This window comes from Oryza sativa, chromosome 2 (genome assembly GCF_034140825.1).
Source record: "Oryza sativa Japonica Group chromosome 2, ASM3414082v1".
Taxonomy (NCBI): Eukaryota; Viridiplantae; Streptophyta; class Magnoliopsida; order Poales; family Poaceae; genus Oryza; species Oryza sativa.
Genome location: NC_089036.1, coordinates 2,094,556 through 2,118,493, shown reverse-complemented (window position 1 = coordinate 2,118,493; position 23,938 = coordinate 2,094,556). Strand labels below are relative to the sequence as shown.

Below are 23,938 nucleotides of genomic sequence, written 5' to 3'. Positions count from 1 at the left end.
CGTTGCGAATTGTGATCGTTCCAGGGGTATCTTAGAAAACTGACGTTCTAATGGGGTCCTTTGTGAAAAATGCCACCTCTTGAATCTTGACTCTGAGCAGCATAGATCCGATCGGACGGTTCACGTGGACCCCAGTCATAGGATCGGCAATGCTTTTAACGGATGATGATTAAATTTTGGGTAATTTTAGGGTCTCTTTTGAACAAATGCTTGTGCAAACTCACCACCCAAAATAGGTTCGCTACCATTTGGTGCCAGCAATCACTGCCACAGTGCAGGGCTTGGTTGCGTAGAGATATTGATCAGTGTTCCATGATCATAGATGCCCACAAGAAATCAAGAATCTGAAACCATGATCACTTGCTGAAGCAATTCTGATACAAAGTATCACCAGAATGAAATTATTCAAGCACACGATTAGTGACAGCGACTAAAGGAAAGCAAAAGTTAAGTTTATGTTTCATGGCAGCGCTACAACCAGAGTACAACACAACCAGATCAATTCAAGTTCAAGTTTCTCGCACACCTTTATTCTTCAGAACACCAAGAATGCAGTTCCAGATTTCAGAAATTTCAGATAAGAGCAGAAGCCATGTCGATTGCGCGACATCTGAAACATCGTCAGTTCATCTGATCATAGTGGGAGTTGTCATAGGAAGGCTTTGGGAGCTGGAGATGATCTTCGTCGTCGTCGTTGCCAAGGCGGTCGAAAGCCTGAAACTGCGCCTGCTGATCAAGGGACAAGCCTCCTTGCCAGATTGCTGGAGATGGCATCATGACAGGGTTGGAGGTGCCGGCAATGGCGGTGACACCAGGGTGAATCTGAGAACCTGGCTGAAGGTTTGCAGCACCCACTGAATCGATTGACAGAAGAGAGAGAGCATGCTCAAAGTCTGGGCCTCTAGCGGAGCCGGAAGCGACAGCAGAAGCTTCCATGCCTGAAAAATTAGTGAGTAGAACTGTAAGTTTTATGCGGATAAATAACCGAAAAAAGATCGTATGAGCAGATGCAGCTGGAATTGAAGTCATATATATCATGGTAACTATGAACAGATTGCAACAAAAATCTCAGTGAAGATAATTCCTCTCTTCTAGTAGTATATATGAGCCCAGGTTTTCCATGTAGAGGATCTTGGTCCTACTAGAAGTAATGATGATTAGATTATCCAACAGATTGCGACTCCCTCCATTTTGGTCAAAAGCTTAAAGCTTTCCTGCATGCACATTATTACACTCAACTAAGCTGTTGAAGCAGAATCATGCTTGATCAGGACATTCTGGTGCTAGTCATTGTACAAGAGTTGGGCCAAATGAAGAAACACCAAAGGTGGGTGGTTACCGGCCACAAATGAAGCTCCAATAACATGCGAAAACGCAAAGGTTTTCAGTGATTGCAGTCTACTTCACAGAACATAACAGAGCTTCAAACCAATCTATGATATCGATATATACCACTCACCTTACACACGTCACTACAAGCTGTCCTAGATTGCAAGGAGTGGGGTCCGGAAATTTGTTTCACATGTTGTAGCTTTGTGCCTACATTATTGTGAGCTGACTCAATGTTAAGGTGTCAGCAACTGGAGGATGGTGACAGCTCTGCTAAAAAGGATGAGTTTCATGGGAAAGATTGTGGTATGTGGACACTTGCTGCGGCACAATGCAATAGTACTTTTAAAATCAAGCAAGAAGCTAATGTAGTTTTCTTTCAGTCTTAGTCTGTAATGTCTGTAAGACTTTTCTCCGGCTTTTATATAAAGCTGGATCAATCTTTGGTAAGAAAAAGAAGCTGATGTAGACAAAGGATGAGTTTAATCAGAAGTCAGTAGCAAAGAAAAGAACATGGAGAAGAACGTAGCCCAACAATCAGGTTCTCGTGTTGTAAAAATAAATAACCAGACATGTAGTCATGGGAAAAACTTATCTAATGAAATGATACGACCATACGTCCTAAGTGCATAGAGTTCCATACCATCTAATAACTTCACAGAAACACCAATGATCAGCTAGAATCAAGAAGAAGCATCCCAAGAGGCACCATCATATAAAATAGCTTCTAGGACTACATAGGCGCATCCGTCTATGCTCTTTTTCCTCATAAGGAGTTGTGAGAACAATTTTTATGCGGGTGAAAGACCCAACATTATTATTATTTTCTCATCTTTTGCTTTCAGAATGTTAACCTCTCACCTTTTTCTTTTGGAAAGTTCATCTATAAATAGCTAGAGAAACAAAATACCTTGGTTAAGGACCTTCGCGTTGGTTTCTTTGAACGCCATGAGACCATCAAAACTATGATGTGCTCCATGTGGCAGTACATTGCCCGATGCCTGCTGATTAGATACATGCGTCCCATCAACACCGGCAGCTATTGTTGGCCTTGACCAAGGAGCTTTTGTTGCTGTAAATTTGAAGCCTCCTGGTACTGGGTTATCCCAAGAACTTGCACAGCTTCCCATCTGACCATAAGGAGCTTGACCAAATAGAAAACTTGCCTGTTGCCTTGCATCTGCTTAGGACGGTCACAAGTCACAACAATTTCAGCGCTAAGCTAAACAGATGTAACGACTAACGAGAAGAAATAGGTTGCTTATTACTATTGTACTATTGCCTATTATGGAAGTTAAAGCCACTTTTGTACAACTTACGGGTACACTAAATTCAATGTGCACTTCTTGAAATTTTAGTTAATGCTTACTCAGATACTCAACAACTTCTGTGCTCCAATTCGTTAATTTTTCAGAGTGATTTTTCTTTCTGAAGTATTATGTGCAGAAATAACAATACAAAGAGATGGCACAGTTGAAACTTCCCATGTTTTAGTACCGATCAGTTCGGTGACAATATTTATGGTATTGGGGGGGGGGGGGTGAGATTTAAACTGGGTAGATGACAAAATAAGCTTCAATTTCACAGAACTATAATGCAAATAGAATCTTAATACCACCATAGAGTAATGTAGAGAGCCTCGACGAACTTAAGGAAATTGCTTCTGGTTGTGGCTTCCGTCTGCGGGCATTGTGATCATGGAGGCGCCTGCGACAGCTTCGTTTTTTCTGGTCGAACTCAGCTAAACCGTGAAACCTACAAAAACAGCAGAAGTTCAAAGAAAAGAATGAAACAAGAACAATTTTACTTTACCTTAATCAAGGGTGCTAAGATCGGATTCAAGATAACAAGCAGACAACATATTTAGTAACCAAGAAGAAAATCTCACCGACTACACTGTTGGCAAAAGCGTCGCTCAAGACCCGCAACGATGACTTTAAGAGTCTTGCTGTGAGGTTCACAGACTCGGTGCTTTCGATGGTAAGGTTTAGCAGAAGAGAGATCAACATTGCAGCCTTCAACTTGACAGTGTGGGTTCTGAGTGTTCTGCTGAGCCACCTTCACCTTCTTGGCCAGACCAGGAGATGGGGTAGCCACACTCACACCAGATGGAGAACTCTTGACATTCTGCCCTCCACAGACATCTTCAAAATAGGTTCTCTTGCCAAGCTTCAGGCCAATCAAGGGCTCTACACGATTGGCTGCTACCACCGGTGATCGAGAAGTTCCGGTGTCATCAACTTTACTCTTACCCTTGTCCATGTTCTTATCATGCTCTTCCGCAGATGCAAAATTGAGCTCTATGGTGTTCCCCACTTTGGACGGAGAATCGATCGACGCGGATATGGAACTCTTGGATGAACCATACCCAATCTCTGAGCTAGAAGAGAAAGTACCACCAGAAGAATGGCCTGATTCATGGCCTATGTCAACCCCAACACCTGCAAGTTTTGATTCAGCCAGCATCACATTCTTGGGATTCTCGTTCGCGCTATTTCCTATCGGCGGCATATTCTCCCAATCCCACAACACCGAGCTCTTCTGATTCCAGTCCATCCCAAAAGAACCCATGCCAGTTACAGATCCCAGCTGCTGCTGCTCCAACCTTTAAATCAACAAAATGAAATATGAGAAGGACAGATACTCAAAAAGAAAATATAACTCAATTAGAAGTTGCAGAAATCAGGACAGATTTATGGCATAGCTGACACTTGACTCAACTGTGCATCATTGAAGTTTGAGAGAGAAGTACAACCACCACAAGATGTGCTACCAAGAGTATCAATGAATGCCCATATATGCAGACTCTAGCTTAGCTTTATCAGGGGAATCATCAATCATGGCAAGAACAGCAACATCATCATTTCAGATGCAAGAAAGGCAAAGCACAACTACCTCAACAGTGGGGGGAGGGGGTAGTGAAGTACCTGCTCTTTGCTTCTCTCCCAGAGAAAAGGAGCACAGCAGATTCCTGATGAATTCCTCCTGAAAAAAAAAAACTGTTTCTCTCTCTCTCTCTCTCTCTCTCTCTCTCTCTCTCTCAATCAGCAGCAGCCTGGAGAAGCATGGAGCTCCACTGATCCGGCGAGCCGATCTGGCGATGGCGGCGCGTCCATCAGCTTGGCAGCCAGAGAAGCAGCCTCACTGGAGCATTCAAGCTTGGCCACACCACTGCCTTCTCCTCACTCTCATCTCTGGCTTTCTCAGATCTTATATCCTACTACACCTCTCCTCTTCAGGCTTTCTCTATCCCTAACCTTTGAAGCCAACAACATCAACCAGTCCAGTGCTGGACCCTACTATACATCATGACAAGAGAACCACCCCCAAAATTTCACAATCTCAAATCTTATCACAGTTTCACACTTTCACTTCTCACCACCATGAAAGATTTTACAAGCTCAGATCTTTCACAGTTCCACACCACCAAGAACTACTACTACCTGACCTCAAGGCTGCTGCATTATTTCTTCCATGTTAGCAGCACTGCAATGGTGGCAGCAGCATATGCAAATCAAATCAGAGGGGCAGGAAAAGAACCTATACCAAGTCAAGTCAAGTAGCTTCTTTCTTTCTTTTCTGTGGGGCACCTATACAAAGAAACCTATAGCAATTAGCAAAGGAAGCTTTTTTTCACCTACCTAGGGCTAGGGGACAAAGAACCACTCTACTCCTCTTGTATCTGAAATCAAGAATCTCACCTCTTTTCCCTCAAGAATCTGTGTCTTCCTCCAGAATTACTTTCCCTGGCAAGCGCTGGTGGAAAATGAGGACCTTAAACCAAAAGACAATGAAGAAAAGCAACTATAGATAAGAAAGACAAGACTCACAATAATCCAACACACACAAGATGGCCTCTCTCTCTCTCTCTCTCTCTCTCTCTCTCTTTCTCACTGTGCCCCACCTGAGCCTCAAATGAACAGGAGGAATCAAAGAGGGATGCCAAGTGGGTGGCCTGCCTCCTTGCACTGTCACACACACAGCAACTAGCCACATGTGCTTCACTGGCACAAACCAACAGTGCTCAATGTATCAAGCTATACTCACCAGTTTACTGTTACTGCTGCACCAACAGCTCTGCTTACTGTTGGTATGCTGCCTCTTCCAGCCCAATATGGCCACTACACTTCAAGTACTCACACAAAAGAAGCAAATCCCCTGTAAGAAAGGCACAACCTTTTGTATGATGAATTCAGAATTCAGATCACCTTCTCAGGGAAAGAGTAGGACATTCCTGTAGCCTGCAGTCTGCACACCTCAACAAGTTAGTGCCAAGTATAAGTGATGATACACATTTGCCCATGCCTACCTTGGAATTGCATTTCATAATTGGTGCATGCAAATGAATGCTTATCTCTTTCTCGTCTTGCTCTGGTGTGAGTGTGACACTCAGCTTCTGTTCTTCTAGGCCATCTTTACATAGGACCAAAAGTTGCAGTAGCTGCCTTTTGTCGGTTGTGCTTAGGTGGTGCTCCTCTTTGCTTAGCACTTTTGATGTGACACTGATGGCTGCAACTGCAAAATATAATTACTCCATAGGAACAATAGGCAGTTGTGTAATGAGATGCAAGCCTTTTGCGTATTCCCGAAAATAAGAAACGGGCGGTTGTTAAATCAGCTAAGGCATGTGTTAAAATCAGCTACTATATCAAGTGGATCTTGATCATGTTGGCTACTTGCAATTGAAGAAGGCGACGTAGATTTGGTTCCCCAATGGTTCCTGCTTAAAAACAAAGATCAATCAGCACAGATACCACTTGAAAGTAGCAAAAAATGATTAGTTTAATTAACAACCATTGGGACTGTAAAAATTGGTTTGCGTGATCCCCTCCCCCATCAGCGGTAGGGAAGTAGGGAGTCGTGGATGCAATCTACACCACGTCTTTCTACAAAATAAAATGGGCCTGGTGATGTAAGGAATCAAACAAACAAAAAATCTCTAAATTGCAGACAGAAATATTTATGAACACTTGTGAACAACTGAACATACGATTTCAGAGATACATATATGAAGGCATAAGCCTTGAATTGGATAGGAGGATGATTAATAGTTAATAGCCAAGTGAATTTTTTATCACAAAACTGTAATTAAGATGGTAAAAGAAGATGAACACAAAAGAGTGGTCAGATTCAGATGAACTTCACTGCAAATTTCACATAGATCAAACGATTTTGCTATATCTCACTCGAAAGATTTTTTCTTATCTCTCACTCGATTTTCTCACTCAAATTTACAATGCATTTTCTTGTAAGTTACAGTGTAATTTATGAAACTTACACTATAACTTTTGTAAGTTACACTATAATTTTTGAATCTTCGCATGTAAATTTTAAATTTTGTATTGGATTTGGTCTTTTTCTTGAGGATATGGTAATTTAGTGTCCATTATGGTGTTTCTTAATTGCTTTTTGCTTTTTATTATATCTATCGGATTTTAATCCAAAGATTAAAAATCTGTGTGATACGATCATAAAAATCTTTCGAAAGATGTATAGGTACTCCCTAGATCAAAACCGTAATTAATTAAGATGGAACAATAATCTTCATGAGGAGCCAGCAATTTCCTACTCCAAGTTATCTAGATCGTTGGGTTTGGATATACTCCGCCATGAGATCTAGTCCAGGTGCGTGGATCTAGAGGTAGACAAGGCGTAGCGCGCCACTGTCGAGCCCCGATTCCGGCGATGGCGAGCGAGAGGATCCCGCTCCCCGCCGTCAAAGGCAGGAGGCAGAGGCACTCGCCGAGAATACCATGGAGATCGCTGCCTCGAGCGACGGCGAGCGCCCGCCGCAACGAGGCGGGATCTCGCCGCCGGCGGGAGCGGCGGCGATCTCGGAGGGAGGAGAGGGAAGAGCACCGCGATCAGCCGATCAGGGGCTAATCTGCATAATGCATTCCAAAACAGGGGCTCATTTGCAAAGTTTACGACTCTTGGAGTGGTATTGATCATAACCATAAGGTCCTTTTCGAAAAAAATGATGATAGATACTCCTATCTAAACGGTATATTTGAAAAAAAAAATGTGAACAAAACTTTTATATATGTGTTCTTAGCTATCGAAAAGAAAGCGCTGAAGAATAAATTTTGATGAAAATCCCCAAAATCAACTCCAAATTTAAGGTTGCAAATTCAAATTTTAGCTGACGAAAAATAACTTATGAATAGAACTTTTATATATGCGTTCTTAGAGCATGTTCAGTAAAGCTCCTAAACACAGACCTTAAACAACTTTGAGAGGTTGAGACTAAAAAATAAAGTCCAACAGGCCCCTACTTAAGGCCCCAAAGTAGGAAGCCTCCCAAATTCCCTCCTACAGCCCCTAGGCCTGGGGGCTCTATCCCCAGCCCCTATCCAATTTTCTTTGGCGCGGGGGAATGCTTCCACGACGCGTGCTCCTTCCCGCGCGATTGCTTGCACGCCGCCGGCCGTCTTGTTGCGGGTGATTCTGCTCTAATCCGGCCATCGCCCTGCTATAGTATTGGTCACCTGCATGGATGCACGTATGCATGGATTTTTCTGCATATCGATGAGACGTGGTTTGGTTCCTGTTAAGTGTGAACAGCCATCTGCCGCCAGTGGCCAACTGAGATTTGATGCTGATCTAGAAGGAGCTACTACTATATCTCCTTGCATATATTCATGCAGTTTCGTGTATGCACTGGATATAATATATCTTAATATTGACCAGCTCATATATGATTATATGCATCCATATATGCATGTATATCATTGGATATTGAGTGTAGGATGGATGAACTGCTACTGCTACTAGCCGCAACAGATGGACTGATTGAGCATTCTAGTGAGTCATCCATGCACTCACACTAGTGTACGTATATGCACATATCAGTGTGATATTATAAAAAAAAATCAAATTTCAATTTAATTGTGTTGTTTGAAATTATTAATTTAAATTTGATTAAATTCTATGCGTTGGAAATATTAATATTTACATTATTGTGATATTAAACTAAACATAAAAGATGGATTATAAGATAAAATAGAGGAGAAAAAGAAATAGGGGCTAAGAAATAGATGTTGTTGCTGGAGTTAGAACCATTCTTAGAGTCCTGAGGAAATTGGGGCAGCCCCCATTTAACCTTTAGGGACTCTAAAATAGTAGCTATTGTTGGAGATGCTCTTAGCTATCGAAAAGAAAACACCGAAGAATAAACTTCGATGAAAATCCCCAAAATCAACTCTAAATTTAAAGAGAAAATCCCTTATATACCCCTGAAATTTTTCCTAATCCCTTCTATACCCCTGAATTTTGCTTACTTCCTTATATACCCCCAAAATTTGATTTTGATCCCTTGCATACCCCTCCCGTCAGTTGACCATTAGTTGACCGTGTATTTTCTATAAAAATGACCATTTTACCCTTGGATGAACAAAGAAATTCATGAATTACATTATTAAAAATATAAAAGCTTCTCGCATGAGACTATTATAGTTATGAGTTTGTTGTGCGATGCATTATTTATCCCAAAAAAATATTTTTAGATAATGAAATAAAAAAAATACGTATTTATTTTTTAAAAAAAAGGTCATAAAAATGAGGAGCATTCATATAAAGATAGGTATACCAATGTTCATAATATTTTTTTTATGAATGCTCCTGATAAAAAAAATCCATTGTCCTATTAAAATTTCAAATAAAAATTTTATTTTTTTTACATTTATTTTATTTTCAAAATTTATGTCAAAATTTTCTGCACTAATTATTTAGTCTCATTAGTTTTATAAAATGCACACGATGTGCACTCAAACAAAATTTTCAATTATTTTTGAAGCTTATATTTAAACCTAAAGCATCAAGGGCAAAAAAAGACATTTGCAACCAAACGTAACAGTAAAATGATGGAAAATGTAACGGTAGGGGCATGGAAGGGATCAAATTGAAATTTCAGGGGTACAGAAGGGATCGGGTAAATTTTAGGGGTATGAAAGGGATTGAGTGAGTTTTCAGGGGTACACAGGGAATTCACTCAAATTTAAAGCTGCAAATTTAAAATTTAGCTGATATGAGTATAAGTGTAAGCGGAAAGATGAGGTTGTTCAGTTGGCAGTGATCCAAAGAAGGGGGCTTATTTGAAAAAAATAATATCATTGGACTTGTGTTAAGTGTTAACCGTTGGATGGGAATCTAAGATCGAGTTACATTTACATAAAAATCCCTCTCATTTTCATGTTTGTAATTAGGCTCCTTCTCGGTTTCTCGCTCTCCGATCCCCCGACGAGGCGGCGGAGCTCCGGCGAACCTGGGAGGGGATCGGAGCAGGGTTCGTCAGGCCGCGACGGAGGGTGAGATTTCGCGCGGATCGCATGCCGGAGACGGAGGCTCCAACCGCTTGGCCGTTGTCGGGGATTGGAGATGCAGTTCTGAGAGGCCGCAGGCTGCGGCGAGCTTTCTCTGAACTTTTCTCATCCTGATATCAGCTAAAATCAATCGAGGTAATCAAGAACCTCTCGAATTGTTTGCTTCAGATCAGTAGTGTGGTTTCTGACTTCTGATATGCAGTGTGCAGGGATCGATGCAGCTTAGTATACTCACATTTTGTTGATTCTGCCCTGGTAAATTTGGAGAGATTTTTTTTTTTTTTGACGCCATTGCCATCTGATCTGAGTGGTCATAGCTATATAACCTCTCTTCTGAAGTATTGGAGCAGAAAATGCAGAATCAAACTGAAAAGGAATATCAAGGCATAATGCGACATGGAAGAATCTGAAGTCTGAACTCGCCTGATTGCATGCAGGTTCGGCAACATCGCCCAACATCTCTGATTGTCAATCAATGGTTCAAGGCATGATCCTCATCACAATGGCACTGGTAGATCAAAGGCTACACTAACAAGAATCCAAGCATGATCGCGATAGCGGGTTCGCGGCATCCACCAGGGAAAAATAAAGAGGGAAAAAAGAGCAAAAAAAGAAAAGGTTCCTACATGAATGAACATACTGACAGCAGACATCAAATATCCTTATCCTCCTGCCAGATGGCTGATGCTCTTACTACAGCCATATCTCTTGTGAAACAAGCATCTATGAGAATGACAGGCAAAGCTGGAGAAGCACTAGCAGAAGCATCAAGAGGTTGCTGCTTCTAACATGCTGCAGCTTCCACGAGAAGGCCGAGTCAACCTCGATCATGATACCGAATCTGCATGTTCCGGTGCTGGGGTCTTGGCCAGTGATCGTTGCGAGGTTCGAGAACCCACAGGCGACATCGTCTTGATCGTTCTTCTGGTAGTAGCTGTTGAACGCGTACGAGATGTTGCTTCTGGTGTCCAGTCCCCCACAAGATGTCTTGTAACCAAGGCTGGTGCAATCTGCCAGGGAGCAGGCATAGCTGATGCTATCTGAAAGCCTTGGATCAGTAAGGCCTATAGAAGGCTTCAGCACGCACCACTTCCTCTCAAGGTACTTCACGTTCTTCGCTTTGAGAAGGCCATGTGATTGCCCAAGATTCAGTTGATACTTTGGCAAGCCATCATAGGTGAATATCCCCCAGTGACGCTCAAAATTACCTGGCTGTATGCTCTTCTCATCCTCATCGATTAGACTGAACAAGTAAGCATCAACTGGTCCAGGCCTCATCGGCGTTCCTCGCCCTGTGGCAATATGTGTTAGGAAGCCTTGGTTGAAGTGCTGCGCCATCTGAATATTTGCATTCATGTCCCCGTCAGTTGGCCATCCAATCTCCCCAACAATGACTGGGAGATTTCCAAAGCCATTCTTCTTCAAAGCCCATATAAGTGTGTCATAGTTTGCATCAAACATGTTTGTGTATGTCGCAGAGCCATCAACAATGGGTGATGCGGCACCATCAAAGAAGGCGTAGTCGACAGGGAAGTTTGAATCAGAATAGAGGCTTATGAAAGGGTAGATGTTGACAGTGAAAGCTCCACCAGTATCGCTCAGGAATTTTACGATGGTGAGCATCAGATCATGAATATCTGTGCGGAAGTCCCCATCAGAAGGCTTGCTAGTCGATGATTGATAAACATCAGCATTGAGAGGGCATGTCACTCTAACTTGACTACCCAAGCCAGCCTTCACAAGCGCACTTTGTATGTTTCTGATGGCAGGAAAAGTAGTTTGCAGAAAGCTTCCATTGTATGTCTCCAGGAAAGGCTCGTTACCAACAGCAACATACCTGATATTACAATAGGAAAACCAAGATGTGAGATCAGATGGTTCAGTGAGTAAACATCACAGAGGAACGAACTTGCAGGATAAAGTTGGTGGGATATAGAACATGAGTTATATGATGTGTTGTCAATCATCTTTTCTTAAGAGTGCGGAACAATTGGATGATTCAATTATATTGAGGCTCCAAACCATAGGTCACTGATTCAAATCCAGGAAAGTCAGAGTGGAACTAATGCACACACCCAACATCTCATTAGTGGTAACCAAACTTGGCCACCAGCTTGGAGGTGGCACACTAGTAAGAAATGATATGGTTGCGTTTCATACAAACACACAGAGGTCAGCATGAGTATTCAGTGAACTTCAGTTGTTATGCTCTATAATGTTAGTCCAGGTCATGTTACTTAGCAGTTTAGTATATATTTATAAAGTTGCTGTTTTGATATATGTATAATAAGGGATACTCCATGTGTGAATAACATGTAGGAAAATTTCTTACCAACACAAACACAACACAGCATTGTTTAGTTAGAAAATCTAGTCTTGTTCAGTTCGCAATGATGAAAAGCAACAGATCCACTCATACTTCAAATAAGTGTGTGATACTTTTTGGTAGTAAACACAGTTCCCTTGTGTACAATTAGACATGACAAGCAAAAGGAATGGGAGGTTTTATAAGCCATCTACATAAGGGGATCCAGTGATCCACAAAATCCTATAAGTGAAAGAAGAGGCATTAGCATAGTGACAGAACAAAGAGCTTATGTAAGGTCTAGATGCGGGCATGCAGCAATTCAGAGTGGGGACAATTATTATTCTCTTTCAACGAATAAAGAGGACATGTCAAAAAAAAGGGTTATCCTCCGCACAGCAATGTCCATACCTTCCACCTTATATAGCATACTACTGAATGCTACTGGTCATATCGATAGCTCAGTTTCAGTTGAAAAAACAGTACTACCCAGAAGCAGTTGTTTGTGAACATATTCAAAACAAAAAACTGGTAAACTTCACCCAAATGATATGACTACCATAGTGTCACTTGAGTGCAAAAACCTCATATTCTTGCTACAATTCCATAGAGGAGCAAAATTCTTTACTAACAGTATAATGATAGCAAGAAAGTCTCCCAACATGGTGTATGCATTAATCAGGAGTACAAGCACAGATGGATAAAACACAACTGTACTTTGTGGTAATTTTGCCTCCAGAGACAAACATGCTCAACTGACTCATCCCAGCAAGGGTGCAAATCGCGTGAGCCACGAAAAATGCAATGCTATAGACTACAGGGGGTTTCTAACTCAACCACTCTACCAAATATGAGCTGCAGTTGGTAGGAACCAATCAACACAGATTGAATGCAACGCTAACCACTCTACATAAAAACTCTAGACTTAACCAGTATGCTCAAAAGGCCATATCACACTAGAACAACCAGGTTGAACGTAATGCCAACCCTCTACCAAAAGCTCTAGACTTAACCAGTACTGCTTAAAAAGCAAAATCACACAAGAGCTACTAGAGTGAACTGAAGAATCTTCAGTGAGTGAACTGAAGAATCTTCAGTGAGTGAGTGAGTGAGTATACTATACCTGATGCTTTCTAGACTTAACCAGTATGCTTAAAAGGCCATATGAAACTAGAACTACTAGAGTAAGCTGATTAGCTCCCCAGCAAAAACTGCTTGAGAGTGAACTGAAGAATCTTCAGGGAGTGAGTGAGTGAGTGAGACCTGATCTTGACGCCGTCGTTGAGGTAGTTGGAGACGTTCTGGTCGACCCACTTGTTGGCGGCCGCCATGCTGCTGGCCATGGCGGCGAGCATGTCGTTGGGGATGCCGACCATCACCTCCAGCCCGCTCTTCCTCAGGGCGCTCATGGTGTCCTCCCCGGCGTCGAACAGCTTCACCTTGTCGAACCCGTTGTCCTTGAGCATCTGCACCACCGTGTCCGGCGCCAGCGGGTGGCTCGCCTGCGTCCCCCAGTTCGCCCCTATCGCCTCCACCCCCACCGCCGCCGCCGCCGCCAGCCACACCCAACACGCCACCGCCGCCGCCGCCCTTCCATGCCACCACCAAGAAGAACCCATTCTGCTCAGATCTTGGGATGATTGATCAGGCAAGCTAAAGAAACCAGCAAAAAAGGGGGATTTTGGGATCGATGAACACGAAGAGCAAAGCTCCAAGAAACACTAGAAGCTCAAAGATCGAATCCTTTCCTGAGCTGCAAGAAGTGAAGGACGCTGGAATCTCTGAACTATTAAAGCAGCATCAAGAGCTCAAATCTTTGGGAATAAATGAAGCCCAGCCGAACTCATCAAACTCCACCTAAAGCTTGACCACGAAAGGAGATTTCCTTTGATAGCTAAATGCAAGGACTCACATCACACATCAGTCCAGGGGAGAGCATTAATGGCTAGCATACCAAGCTCAGGTAGGGAGTAAATTTGCTGATGAGGACAGCACAGGGGACAGATACTAGATTAGATGAGAGTGATAATAAAGGGCTTTGCCAAAGCTGGCACCAAACGAAGAGATGGGCACAGACAGCACACAAGAGAAAAACTTTTCTAGTATTGCTCCCAGGATTTGCAGGAGGGGAAAGTAGAACAAGATATTTTTCAGGAAAAAGGAGAAGGAGAAGAAAAGATTTGACAGTGTGAACCAAGAACTGAACAGAAAAAGGAGAAGATGATCACCTAGACAACACTCTCACACTCTTGAGCTGCAAGCTGAAGAGAGGATATATGCTCCATAACAGTGATTAGCACACAGAGTGGTAGTAACTGAGGTTTTTCAGCTCAAAAAAAAAAGGTACTAGAAAGATTCCTCACCATACATGCCAATCCAAGATACATCTAGTACTGTTGAGCAGAGGGGCTGAGATTAAAAGGCCAAAAGAAAAGCAAAGCATAAAAAGGCTACTACTCTGATATTCCCCACTACTCCACTCTGAGACGCTCAAACGCCTTGGTATTGGTAATCTGCTACTAGTGCTGGTCTTTTCTTGTTGCTGCTGCTTCTGTCTGTTTTTGTTTGTTTCTTTAATTGCTTTTTGTTACAGTTATCATGGAGAACTTGAGAGAGATGCTTAAAATACTTGTACAAATGCATTGGTTGTGGTAATCTCCTTGAACAAGCAAAATTAGGGGAGAACCAGCGAATGGAGAAAGTTAAACTAATGAGGACAGCATGGTGCATCGATGTGACAATAATCTGTTAAGGTGTCAGGTACGGAATCGCAGAAGGTGCCTTTGCCTCATTGGCTACACGTCAGCAGCATCACACTGAGATGAGGCCCCAGGCTGAAGGAACAGTGCAGCTGATAGCCTGGAAGGTTGTGTGACGTTGGATCGGTGGTTGGAGCTTTGAATAGAGGTTGGACCAAAGTTCGATTTGTGGAGTATCCAAGTAACCAAAGGAAAAAAACACTCTCAGGTGATACTAGTACTAAAGAAAAGATATCATGATGTTTATTTTAAGTTGGAACCATCAGCACAGTACTACTTTTCTAAACTTTTTAAAAATAAACATTCGACCCTTGATTCTCAAGATCAGGAGGGCAACCTTGCCATGACAGAAAAAACACTGTAGTGTAACAAAGGATTGGCAGAATGCCTAAAAGGTTCTTTTGAAGGAAAAAAAAAAGTACTTTGGTGGGACTATTTTGTTTTTCTTGTTTAAAAAAATCAAAAAAATTAATATGAAGTATAATACTCTACTTTCTTCTTTATCAATCATTGTTATACATGATAATATCATATTGATAACACTTCCCACATTTTTTCTAGCAAAAGAATGTGATAACAATATGTGATGTTGGTAAATCTATGTATTTATGAGAATGTGATAATCTAATTCTTCTGGTTTCAAAGTTGATGAGAACGGTAAATGGTCTTATAGTTCTGAATTTCCTCCTAAAACACGAAAATATGAAGTCATTTCTACATTGTAACTCTAATTGGCATTTTTCAGTAGTTAGTTGCTCATAATTTAATTGAAATCAGTACCCAATCTATTGCCTGATTGCTACAACGGTTACAAATTTAAGGTTGCTTTAAGTTCTGAAACACTTGAGTATTTGTACAAAGCATGATGTTTAACATCAGTACTTAATTATGGCTAGTATTTGTACAGTAAGCTCTAGTTCTCTATTTTAAGCTCCAGTTTTGAATTTCGTCTGTAGTTCTGAAATTCAGCTCTTGTTCTGAATTTTGACTTCGTTCTCAATGTAAGCTCTTGTCCTGAATTTTGTCTGTAGTTCTCAAATTAAGCTCTAGTTCTGATATTTATCTATATTTCTGAAATCTACCTCTAGTTTTGAATTTTGACTCTAGTCCTCAATTTAACCCCTAGTTATGTATTTTATCTATAATTCTGAAATTTACCTCTAGTTTTGAATATTGACTCTAGATTTGATTTTCAATAGTCATTTAATTTGTAGGTTATTAATCTGCTTTGATTTGTGCAGGTCCAAGTGTGAAGAAATGGAGATACTACCCGGATGATTTGAAGATCGCCATCTATCTACAATTGTTGGCAAAGACAGATCCTCTTGTGCTGCAACGTGGAGTTACCAAGGCAGTTGCATTGAATTTTGATTTGCCAGTTAGAGCTGTGCAGCAAGTATGACGCAGTGGACAGGATTATGGTGGGATAGAAGGTGTGATAAACAAGTTGCTCACAAGTTGTGGTTGCAAAAGAGTACAAATAGATATGGAATCTATCAGAGACGTGCCTTTGAGAGATCGCACAACCATTCAGGATCTTGCCAATGCGCTCGGTGTGAAGTAGTCCACACTTCATAGGCATTTTAAGGAAGGCCAGTTTCGTTGCCTACACGCATTAATTCCATACATGCATGCATGCGTTACGAGGAGGCGTCAGCGAGATTACCAATGGCACTAGCTCTATGTGATGATTAATATGGCATTTTTGGTTTTTGCTAGTGGGATGATCAATTTGGGAAGGAGGGAGTATTTCTTTAGTTAGCAATTATTAATCATTAATTCAGGATTAGGCAGCAAGCTCGCTGCGCAACCCCACGAGCTCGTGCGTTGCCACGAGTTTGCTTCTTTGATATGCGGCAGTAGTATATTTTTTCCAGTATATTTTCAAATATCACTTTGTGTCTTTTGTCCACGGCAAAACGAGGTTACTAGAGCACACATAAAAATGGAAGATAGGTGAATTTTAATACTCTTATCTGGTACATTAGTGAGCACACTTGGTTTATGAGCTTAATGGTTATGAACTCACCAGATTCAAATGTCGCCTTCTTTAGCGTGTTAGGGGAAATGCATCTTGCCCCTCTCTAATAATGTATTTTGTATTATCTAGTTATAATAAAACCTCACAGGGCATATTCTTTTAAATATGTTATTTCTTTCACAATGGCTCGTACAATGTAAGTTATTGCATAATGCAAATATTCCATTTTAAAAATAGTTTTGGTTGCCTTTGGTGATTGGAGTAGCTAGTTTTATTTTCTTTCTAAAGTTTCGAAAGTACTTACAATTAGCATCTCCATGAAATGCCACAAAGCACTCAAATACTTCCTTCAATCATAAATATTTGATATTTATGACAAGATTTGGTTTTAAAACTCTTTTAATCAATCTTATATTAGAATAAGTTTACAATATCATGGGATGGTATTTTCCAAGGCAAGACTAGTATTTGTGCATACATTTTCATTTGAGAAATAATTGATTATCAAAGTTTTAAAAGTCTGAACAAATCTTACCCCAAAACATCAAATATCTAGGACAAGATTTTGTCGGACCTCTAACACTTCAACCATCAATAATATCTTGAATGTGTGGGTTAGAGAAAAAATACGGTATACCCATATTTACCTTGAAAAGCACTATTAAAATATCATAGATTTTATAAACTTAATATAATATAAAAATGTTGATCAAAGTTTTAAATTTTAACCAAATGTTGTCATAACATTTATAACCAAAGTGAGTAGTTTATTACAAATCTACCAAAACGATTGGTCGAATATATTCGAAGTACTGAAATCACTACAATAAATACTAAAAAGATTTATACAAGATAACTAAGTAATGGATAGAAGCAACTTTTTTATTTTGCTTAACTTGCAAGGGAAACACTGAAACATCCATAATTACAACAATTGCAAATTTGCCACTTGTTTAAATCGTTATTGTAAAACTACCACTAGAAATATGTAAAATTACCACTAGAACGATCATTCGATGGTATCCTTACAAAATTAAAAAAAACAGTAGCAAATTTACAAATGTCAATAAATAATTCTCCACTTGAATATTTGAATAGGAAACATAAATAATTTTGCTTGAATAATATTTGAAGGGAGAGAGAGGCTGAAGCCCTAAATTCCCCTCCTCCGCCGACCAAAAGCCCTAAACCCTAACCCCAGCCAACGCGTCTTCCTGCCCATCCCCGGCGGCGGCGGCGGCGTCAGCGGCGGAGGTCGGCGACTAGTACCAGCGAGGAGGAGGAGAAGAAGGCAACCGGAGATGCCGCTGGGGCAACGCGCGGGGGACAAGAGCGAGTCCCGCTACTGCGGGGTGGAGGTGCTCGACTTCCCCGCCGGCGAGGAGCTCCCCGCCGTCCTCTCCCACTCCCTCTCCTCCTCCTTCGACTTCCTCCTCGCCCCCCTCGTGAGTACTACTCCACTAGCGCCTCCGCCCTTACTCGATTCCGCCTCCTCTCTGAGACTACTAGCTCACTTGGTGGTGGTGGCGCTGCTGCAGGTTGATCCCGACTACCGGCCGACGCCCGGGTCCGTCCTCCCCGTGGCGGCGTCGGACCTCGTCCTCGGCCCGGCCCAGTGGAGCAGCCACATCGTCGGGAAGATCAGTGAGTGGATTGATTTGGATGCGGAGGACGAGCAACTCCGGTTGGACTCCGAGATCACTCTGAAGCAGGAGATTGCGTGGGCGTCTCATCTCTCGTTGCAGGTCCGTTGGATTCAGTGAATTTCACAAAATTATTAAATGTTTAATGGGAGTTTCTAATTGCGCATCAAGGAAATCGCTCTGGAGAGTTCATCACTTTTGCAATTTTGCAACCAGGAAGTGCTAGAGATAATTTTGATAGTGTTGATGGGCGATTGTCATGTATAAGAGTTCTCCACCATTTATGCATATTTTCAAGCTTGTCAGTGTGTAAATTAGTTATGCTTCCGAAGTCCATAACTAGAAACTAGAATAATTCCTACTTCCTCTGTTTCACAATGTAAGTCATTCTAGCATTTCCCACATTCGTATTGATGCTAATGAATCTAGATAGATATACATGTTTAGATTCATTAGCATCAATATGAATGTGGGAAATGCTAGAATGACTTACATTGTGAAACGGAGGGAGTATAAGATTTCCTTACTTGGCGTGTTTGGGAGCTAGACTGACCCATATGCATTCTTGAAAACATGGTCTGAATCCTAGAAATTGCATGCATTTTCTTTCAGGCGTGCGTTCTTCCTCCTCCCAAGAGATCTTCTTGTGCCAACTATGCTAGAGTTGTGAATCATATTTTGCAAGGCCTGACCAATTTGCAGGTATCTTCCTCCATTTTCAATTACATATGTTGTGTATTGTGCATGTCATAAATGTTTCAATTTGATGAACATTTAGCTTTTGTTTGTTCTGTCTCTTTCTTAAGTTGTGGCTTAGGATACCTCTGGAGAAGTCTGAACCTATGGATGAAGACCATGATGGAGCAAAAGATAATAGCGACATGGTAAATTTCTGATAATTCTAGACTGGCCTGGACTGTTAAGCAGCAGACTGTTATATATCTGCATGTGCGGGGTAAATCTCACTCTTGAGTGCCCTTTTAAATTGCAGAGTGATACCGTAGACTCTTGGGAATGGTGGAATTCATTTAGACTATTATGTGAGCATAGCAGTCAACTGTGTGTGGCGCTTGATGTTTTGTAAGTGATGTTCTTGCATTGTTGCACCAAGTGCTTTCTTCCAAGTGAAGATGTCACTGATAATAAATCTATCATGTTATAGTTTTGGTTTTCATTACAAAGGTTGGCTATTCACTTATCAGGAGCACACTGCCATCTATGAATTCACTAGGGCGGTGGTTTGGGGAGCCTGTAAGAGCTGCAATTCTTCAAACAAATGTAACTGTACTACTTATTCAATTAAAGATGACATGCGATCTCCTTTCTTTGGAGATAAGAATAACCCTTCATGGTTCTGATCACTAAACGATTTTTCGTCTCCCAGGCTTTTCTGACAAATGCCAGAGGTTATCCTTGCCTGTCAAAGCGCCACCAGAAGCTGCTTACTGGATTTTTTAACCATTCGGTTCAGGTGTGTTCCTTGTGCTTCCTTCTATCAAGCCTTTCCTCTCTTATCTTTTCTGCTAAGAACCCAATGCACAGGGTGCCTCCATTTCCATTCCAAATTTCAAAGGGCATCTTACTGTACCTTTTCTCTCGGATTTTTCACCCTCTGTTTTTCTTTAGGTTATAATATCTGGGAGATCAAATCATAACGTATCCCAAGGAGGAGTGCTCTCAGGTGATGAAAACCACACTGAAGGTAATTCTTGCAAAATTTGAGATTTATAATTTATTGGTTTTGTTATGTATTTCAACCACACATGAACTGGATTTATACATGAACTGAAAATTTCTTTTCAATATGTTTTAAGTAATAGTGGTGCTCTACAAACTTAACTTTGAAACAAATTCAGAGAGCAAAAGTCAGGACTTGAAATGAAATTAGCTGCTTGAATTTCTGAGGCGCACTGCAAAATGTATATTTTTTCTTTAGCACATGACTTATCTGTTGCCTAAACTGTTGTTTTAGATACTGCTGTTCGGCATGCATTGAGCCCATACCTTGACTACATTGCTTACATATATCAGAGGATGGACCCACTTCCTGAACAGGAACGCTTTGAGGTATTTAGTTTATCAGACTATCTCTCTGATTTGGCCCATGAGCTGATTCATTTAAGCGAGAGCTTTCTTGACCTTGAATTTATTTGCTTTATTCAGATCAATTATAGGGATTTTCTGCAATCTCCTCTCCAGGTAATTCCTATTCTGTAGCCCCCCCTTCTTTCTCCTCCCCTCATCATTTTGTTTTAATCTTTCCTCACAACATTACATTTTCTTGCAGCCTCTAATGGACAATTTGGAAGCTCAGACATACGAGACTTTTGAGAAAGATACCGTGAAATATACCCAGGTTTCTGCTAGATGTTTTGAATATCTTTAAATGTTACTGTGAAAATCACTAATTTAAAGCGACAGCAAATTTATCTTTCGAATCGGGCATTCTGATTATCGCTTCTCATTTTTTTTTAGAGAAAATCGAGCAATTCCCATTCCAAACATTGCCACTAAGAAAAAAATGACACTTTAAAGGCTGTAATTGTTCCGGTGCATCTCCAAAGACCGTTTTTTTTTTTTTTTGCCAATATGGCCATAGAAATAATTTACAGCTAGGTCCACCACATCACTTGACATTTTCCCCTGTCTGCATGGTATAAGCCATCTTGGGTTTCCCCAGGTTATCTTGAGCAAAGAAACCACAATGCAGGCATGTTCCATTCATACTAGCTTGCAGGTCTTGAGACTTGACTCTGTCCTTAAGATCAGCAAAGTGCTGGTTTGTCATGACACAGAAATAGTAGTCGCAGTATGCTTGTAGCCCCGTTATCTGTGTAGGCCAGCACCAGTCATGGGGCTGTATGCATCTGCACTGGATCACACTGATAGTAACTAGACTCCGTGCTTATCGTGGTTTCCCGGCAATGATTTAACTATGAATTAGAGGCAATGCTACCTAGAGACATGAGTGTGGGTAAAACTCGTTCTTTTTTTTTTTTGTGCGTGCGTGTGTGTGTGTGTGTGTGTGTGCATGTGTGTGTGTTTGGGGGGGGGGGGTACTTGGGTTCCCCTTAATTTTTTTCCTGTTCAACATAAACTCTAATACCAGTGTTGGCTGTATTAATGTTTTTCTGTTTTTCATCATATGAACAGTATCAAAGAGCAATTGCTAAGGCATTGGTTGATAGAGTTTCCGATGATGATGTCTCAACAACAAAAACAGTAAGATTGGACCTGCCATATTTTATCTTCCTCGCCAAATCATGTCTTGTTTCTGTATTGCCTATTGTTACTTGTTACTCTATTTTCTTATTATCTTACCTTTAGAATTCTATGATTTAACTTCATTTACTGTTCCATAAAGGTGCTGATGGTTGTTGGAGCAGGCCGGGGGCCACTAGTGAGAGCGTCGTTACAGGTGGCTACCTTTTCTAATGAAGCTTCTGAACTCACTAAAAATCTTGACGAATGTTCTTGTGCTTAAATAATGCAATTGCAATGCATGCCATTTTTTTTCCGTATACATGCTTCACTATCTGAATATGCTTTCATATTCAATGCAGGCTGCTGAGGAAACTGGCCGCAAGCTAAAAGTATACGCCGTCGAGAAAAATCCTAATGCTGTTATCACCCTTCACGTGAGTTATTCAACGAATACAGCATTTGTCATTTTCGTTCTCAGATAGTTGATTGGATGTGGAAAGCTTGTCAGTGTAATCATTGTTGCAATCCTTTGTCCTTATGTTTTGTTGATAGTCGGGTTTTTCTCCTGTTTATCCTGTACGTGTGCAAATATGATTACATGATGACTATCTGATGTGCTTTGGGGCGGTGAAACAGAGTTTGATCAAATTGGAAGGATGGGAAAGCTTGGTTACTATAATTTCAAGTGACATGCGGTGCTGGGAAGCCCCTGAGAAAGCAGATATTTTGGTATGTTGATCCCTGCTATAAATGGACATTTCATATCTTTTCAAAGTGGTTAAATCAATGGCTTATATGCAAATATGGTACAGGTCAGTGAGTTGCTTGGTTCCTTTGGTGATAATGAACTTTCTCCCGAGTGTCTAGATGGTGCTCAGAGATTCTTGAAGCCAGATGGGATTTCTATTCCTTCATCGTACTGACCTTTTCTGTCCTTAGTCTATATTTTCATCTTTCTTGGATCAATTAAATCCCAGATATCCTTTTGTTCTTATATCATTTGATAACTTATGTTCCTTTGCAGATACACTAGCTTTATTGAACCTATAACAGCATCAAAACTACACAACGATGTAAGTGCCTCTACTATATCAATGATAACCGTAAGATATTTATGGAGTTTGAAGTGAATTGGTTTATACAGATCAAAGCACATAAAGATATTGCACATTTTGAAACTGCATATGTTGTCAAACTACACCGAATAGCAAGACTTGCACCAACACAATCGGTGAGCGACCACAGTTTCTGCTGTATTTATCCCTCATCAATAGTGTATCCTATCACATTTTGTGATATGTTATCTTTTCCAAAGAACTATTTCATTTGATTATCACCATTTTAAAACATGTAGGTTTTTACTTTTGATCATCCAAATCCCTCACCAAATGCTAGTAACCAAAGGTATACCAAGTTGAAATTTGAGATACCACAAGAGACGGGATCATGCCTCGTGCACGGTATGTAGCTATTGAGTTATACTTGTGATTATACTTTGCTATGTTACAAGGTAGAAACATCTATATATTTGGCAGAATTTGACTCTACTCATTCCCATCATTTTGGCAGGATTTGCTGGATATTTTGATGCCGTATTGTATAAAGATGTTCATCTTGGAATTGAACCAAACACGGCTACACCAAACATGTTTAGCTGGTACACTAAATGGCAAAACCTGATTTTTATGTGCTGGCAATAACTGTTCTTGAATAGTGCCTTCAATATTATCTTTTATGTATCTCATCAGGTTCCCGATCTTCTTCCCATTGAGAAAGCCCATCTACGTACCGTCGAAGACGCCTATAGAAGTGCACTTTTGGCGATGCTGCGGTGCAACAAAGGTATTGTGGTTTATCGCACTGCTTTTGATTATGAGATGTTTGAATACCCCTTACCTGAAATCTCATCTCCCGCATTGCTACAGGTGTGGTACGAGTGGGCTGTGACGGCACCTTCTCCATCACCAATCCATAACAGCAATGGTCGATCATATTGGGTCGGCCTATAAGTAAAGCCATGAAGCCAGTTTTGTTTTGTTCCGATTTTCTTTTTAGGGATTCTTTTTGTTGTCTTTTGAAAGAGAGGAGAGAACAGATTCCATTGTATGGTTTCTTGTGTGGAGTGACTCTTTATCAGATATGCTGCGTGGGAGATTGATTCTTCAGCCTTAAAGCAAGTGATAACTGACAGTGGAAGAAACGCATCTTGGATGCACAGGACCAGAGCAACCCAGTAAAAAACAAATGATATATCTTGATGGGTTGATGTGTAACATCAGAGCAGGTACAATAATTGGCGGTAGTAGTTCCATGTAGGATTTTGTGATGATCTGTAGGAGAAAGGGGAAGAGAGAGAGAGTAAGCTGGTGACTAATTTGTTGTCGGGCTGCACGCGC

At 41.0% G+C, this 23,938-nt stretch overlaps 3 protein-coding genes and 2 long non-coding RNA genes across 17 annotated transcripts; 3 read left to right on the top strand and 2 right to left on the bottom strand.

Moving 5' to 3' along the window:
• Positions 1-336: 336 nt before the first annotated feature.
• Positions 337-5,255, bottom strand: LOC9270639 (squamosa promoter-binding-like protein 3). Of its 13 annotated transcripts, XM_066307429.1 has the most exons (8): positions 5,160-5,204; positions 5,031-5,085; positions 4,876-4,919; positions 4,257-4,787; positions 3,218-3,934; positions 2,945-3,084; positions 2,240-2,509; positions 337-938 (listed from the first exon to the last, which is right to left on the bottom strand). In XM_066307429.1, exons 5-8 carry the CDS (start codon positions 3,898-3,900, stop codon positions 622-624), a joined length of 1,410 nt encoding a protein of 469 aa, XP_066163526.1. In that variant the 5' UTR covers positions 3,901-3,934; positions 4,257-4,787; positions 4,876-4,919; positions 5,031-5,085; positions 5,160-5,204; the 3' UTR covers positions 337-621. The 13 variants fall into 13 exon arrangements, with proteins under 13 accessions (XP_066163526.1, XP_066163528.1, XP_025878951.1 ...); XM_066307431.1 differs by having other exon boundaries at positions 2,978-3,084; positions 4,257-4,919; positions 5,160-5,255; XM_026023166.2 differs by having other exon boundaries at positions 2,240-2,512; positions 4,257-4,919; positions 5,031-5,075; positions 5,160-5,225.
• A 3,845-nt stretch (positions 5,256-9,100) lies between these two features.
• LOC136355331 (uncharacterized) lies at positions 9,101-10,514 on the top strand. The gene is made up of 2 exons (XR_010739499.1): positions 9,101-9,785; positions 9,853-10,514. It is a non-coding gene; the product is annotated as an uncharacterized lncRNA (long non-coding RNA).
• Positions 10,058-13,867, bottom strand: LOC4328252 (glucan endo-1,3-beta-glucosidase 6). The gene is made up of 2 exons (XM_015771779.3): positions 13,219-13,867; positions 10,058-11,487 (listed from the first exon to the last, which is right to left on the bottom strand). Exons 1-2 carry the CDS (start codon positions 13,572-13,574, stop codon positions 10,374-10,376), a joined length of 1,470 nt encoding a protein of 489 aa, XP_015627265.1. The 5' UTR covers positions 13,575-13,867; the 3' UTR covers positions 10,058-10,373.
• A 376-nt stretch (positions 13,868-14,243) lies between these two features.
• Positions 14,244-16,719, top strand: LOC136355332 (uncharacterized). Its single transcript, XR_010739500.1, has 2 exons — positions 14,244-14,922; positions 15,956-16,719. It is a non-coding gene; the product is annotated as an uncharacterized lncRNA (long non-coding RNA).
• Positions 16,720-17,828: 1,109 nt separating this feature from the next.
• On the top strand, positions 17,829-23,813 carry LOC4328251 (protein arginine N-methyltransferase 5-like). The gene is made up of 22 exons (NM_001409314.1): positions 17,829-18,140; positions 18,234-18,440; positions 18,951-19,040; positions 19,145-19,222; positions 19,330-19,418; positions 19,541-19,616; positions 19,723-19,809; positions 19,965-20,040; positions 20,311-20,405; positions 20,502-20,537; positions 20,626-20,694; positions 21,492-21,560; positions 21,703-21,756; positions 21,902-21,976; positions 22,179-22,271; positions 22,355-22,458; positions 22,567-22,615; positions 22,687-22,773; positions 22,897-23,002; positions 23,112-23,199; positions 23,291-23,384; positions 23,468-23,813. Exons 1-22 carry the CDS (start codon positions 17,997-17,999, stop codon positions 23,549-23,551), a joined length of 1,950 nt encoding a protein of 649 aa, NP_001396243.1. The 5' UTR covers positions 17,829-17,996; the 3' UTR covers positions 23,552-23,813.
• The last annotated feature ends 125 nt before the right edge of the window (positions 23,814-23,938 follow it).

Excerpts from the sequence above, each read along its gene's own strand:
- LOC4328252 (XM_015771779.3), bottom strand. The coding sequence starts at position 13,574 with ATGGGTTCTTCTTGGTGGTGGCATGGAAGGGCGGCGGCGGCGGTGGCG. Across the intron at positions 11,488-13,218 it reads AACGACGGCGTCAAGATCAG|GTATGTTGCTGTTGGTAACG; the intron begins GTCTCACTCACT and ends TTGTAATATCAG.
- LOC9270639 (XM_026023166.2), bottom strand. The coding sequence starts at position 3,900 with ATGGGTTCTTTTGGGATGGACTGGAATCAGAAGAGCTCGGTGTTGTGG. Across the intron at positions 3,085-3,217 it reads TTTTGCCAACAGTGTAGTCG|GTTTCACGGTTTAGCTGAGT; the intron begins GTGAGATTTTCT and ends CTGTTTTTGTAG. Across the intron at positions 2,513-2,944 it reads CTCTACATTACTCTATGGTG|CAGATGCAAGGCAACAGGCA; the intron begins GTATTAAGATTC and ends GACCGTCCTAAG.
- LOC4328251 (NM_001409314.1), top strand. The coding sequence starts at position 17,997 with ATGCCGCTGGGGCAACGCGCGGGGGACAAGAGCGAGTCCCGCTACTGC. Across the intron at positions 19,041-19,144 it reads AAGGCCTGACCAATTTGCAG|TTGTGGCTTAGGATACCTCT; the intron begins GTATCTTCCTCC and ends CTCTTTCTTAAG. Across the intron at positions 22,616-22,686 it reads CATCAAAACTACACAACGAT|ATCAAAGCACATAAAGATAT; the intron begins GTAAGTGCCTCT and ends TGGTTTATACAG.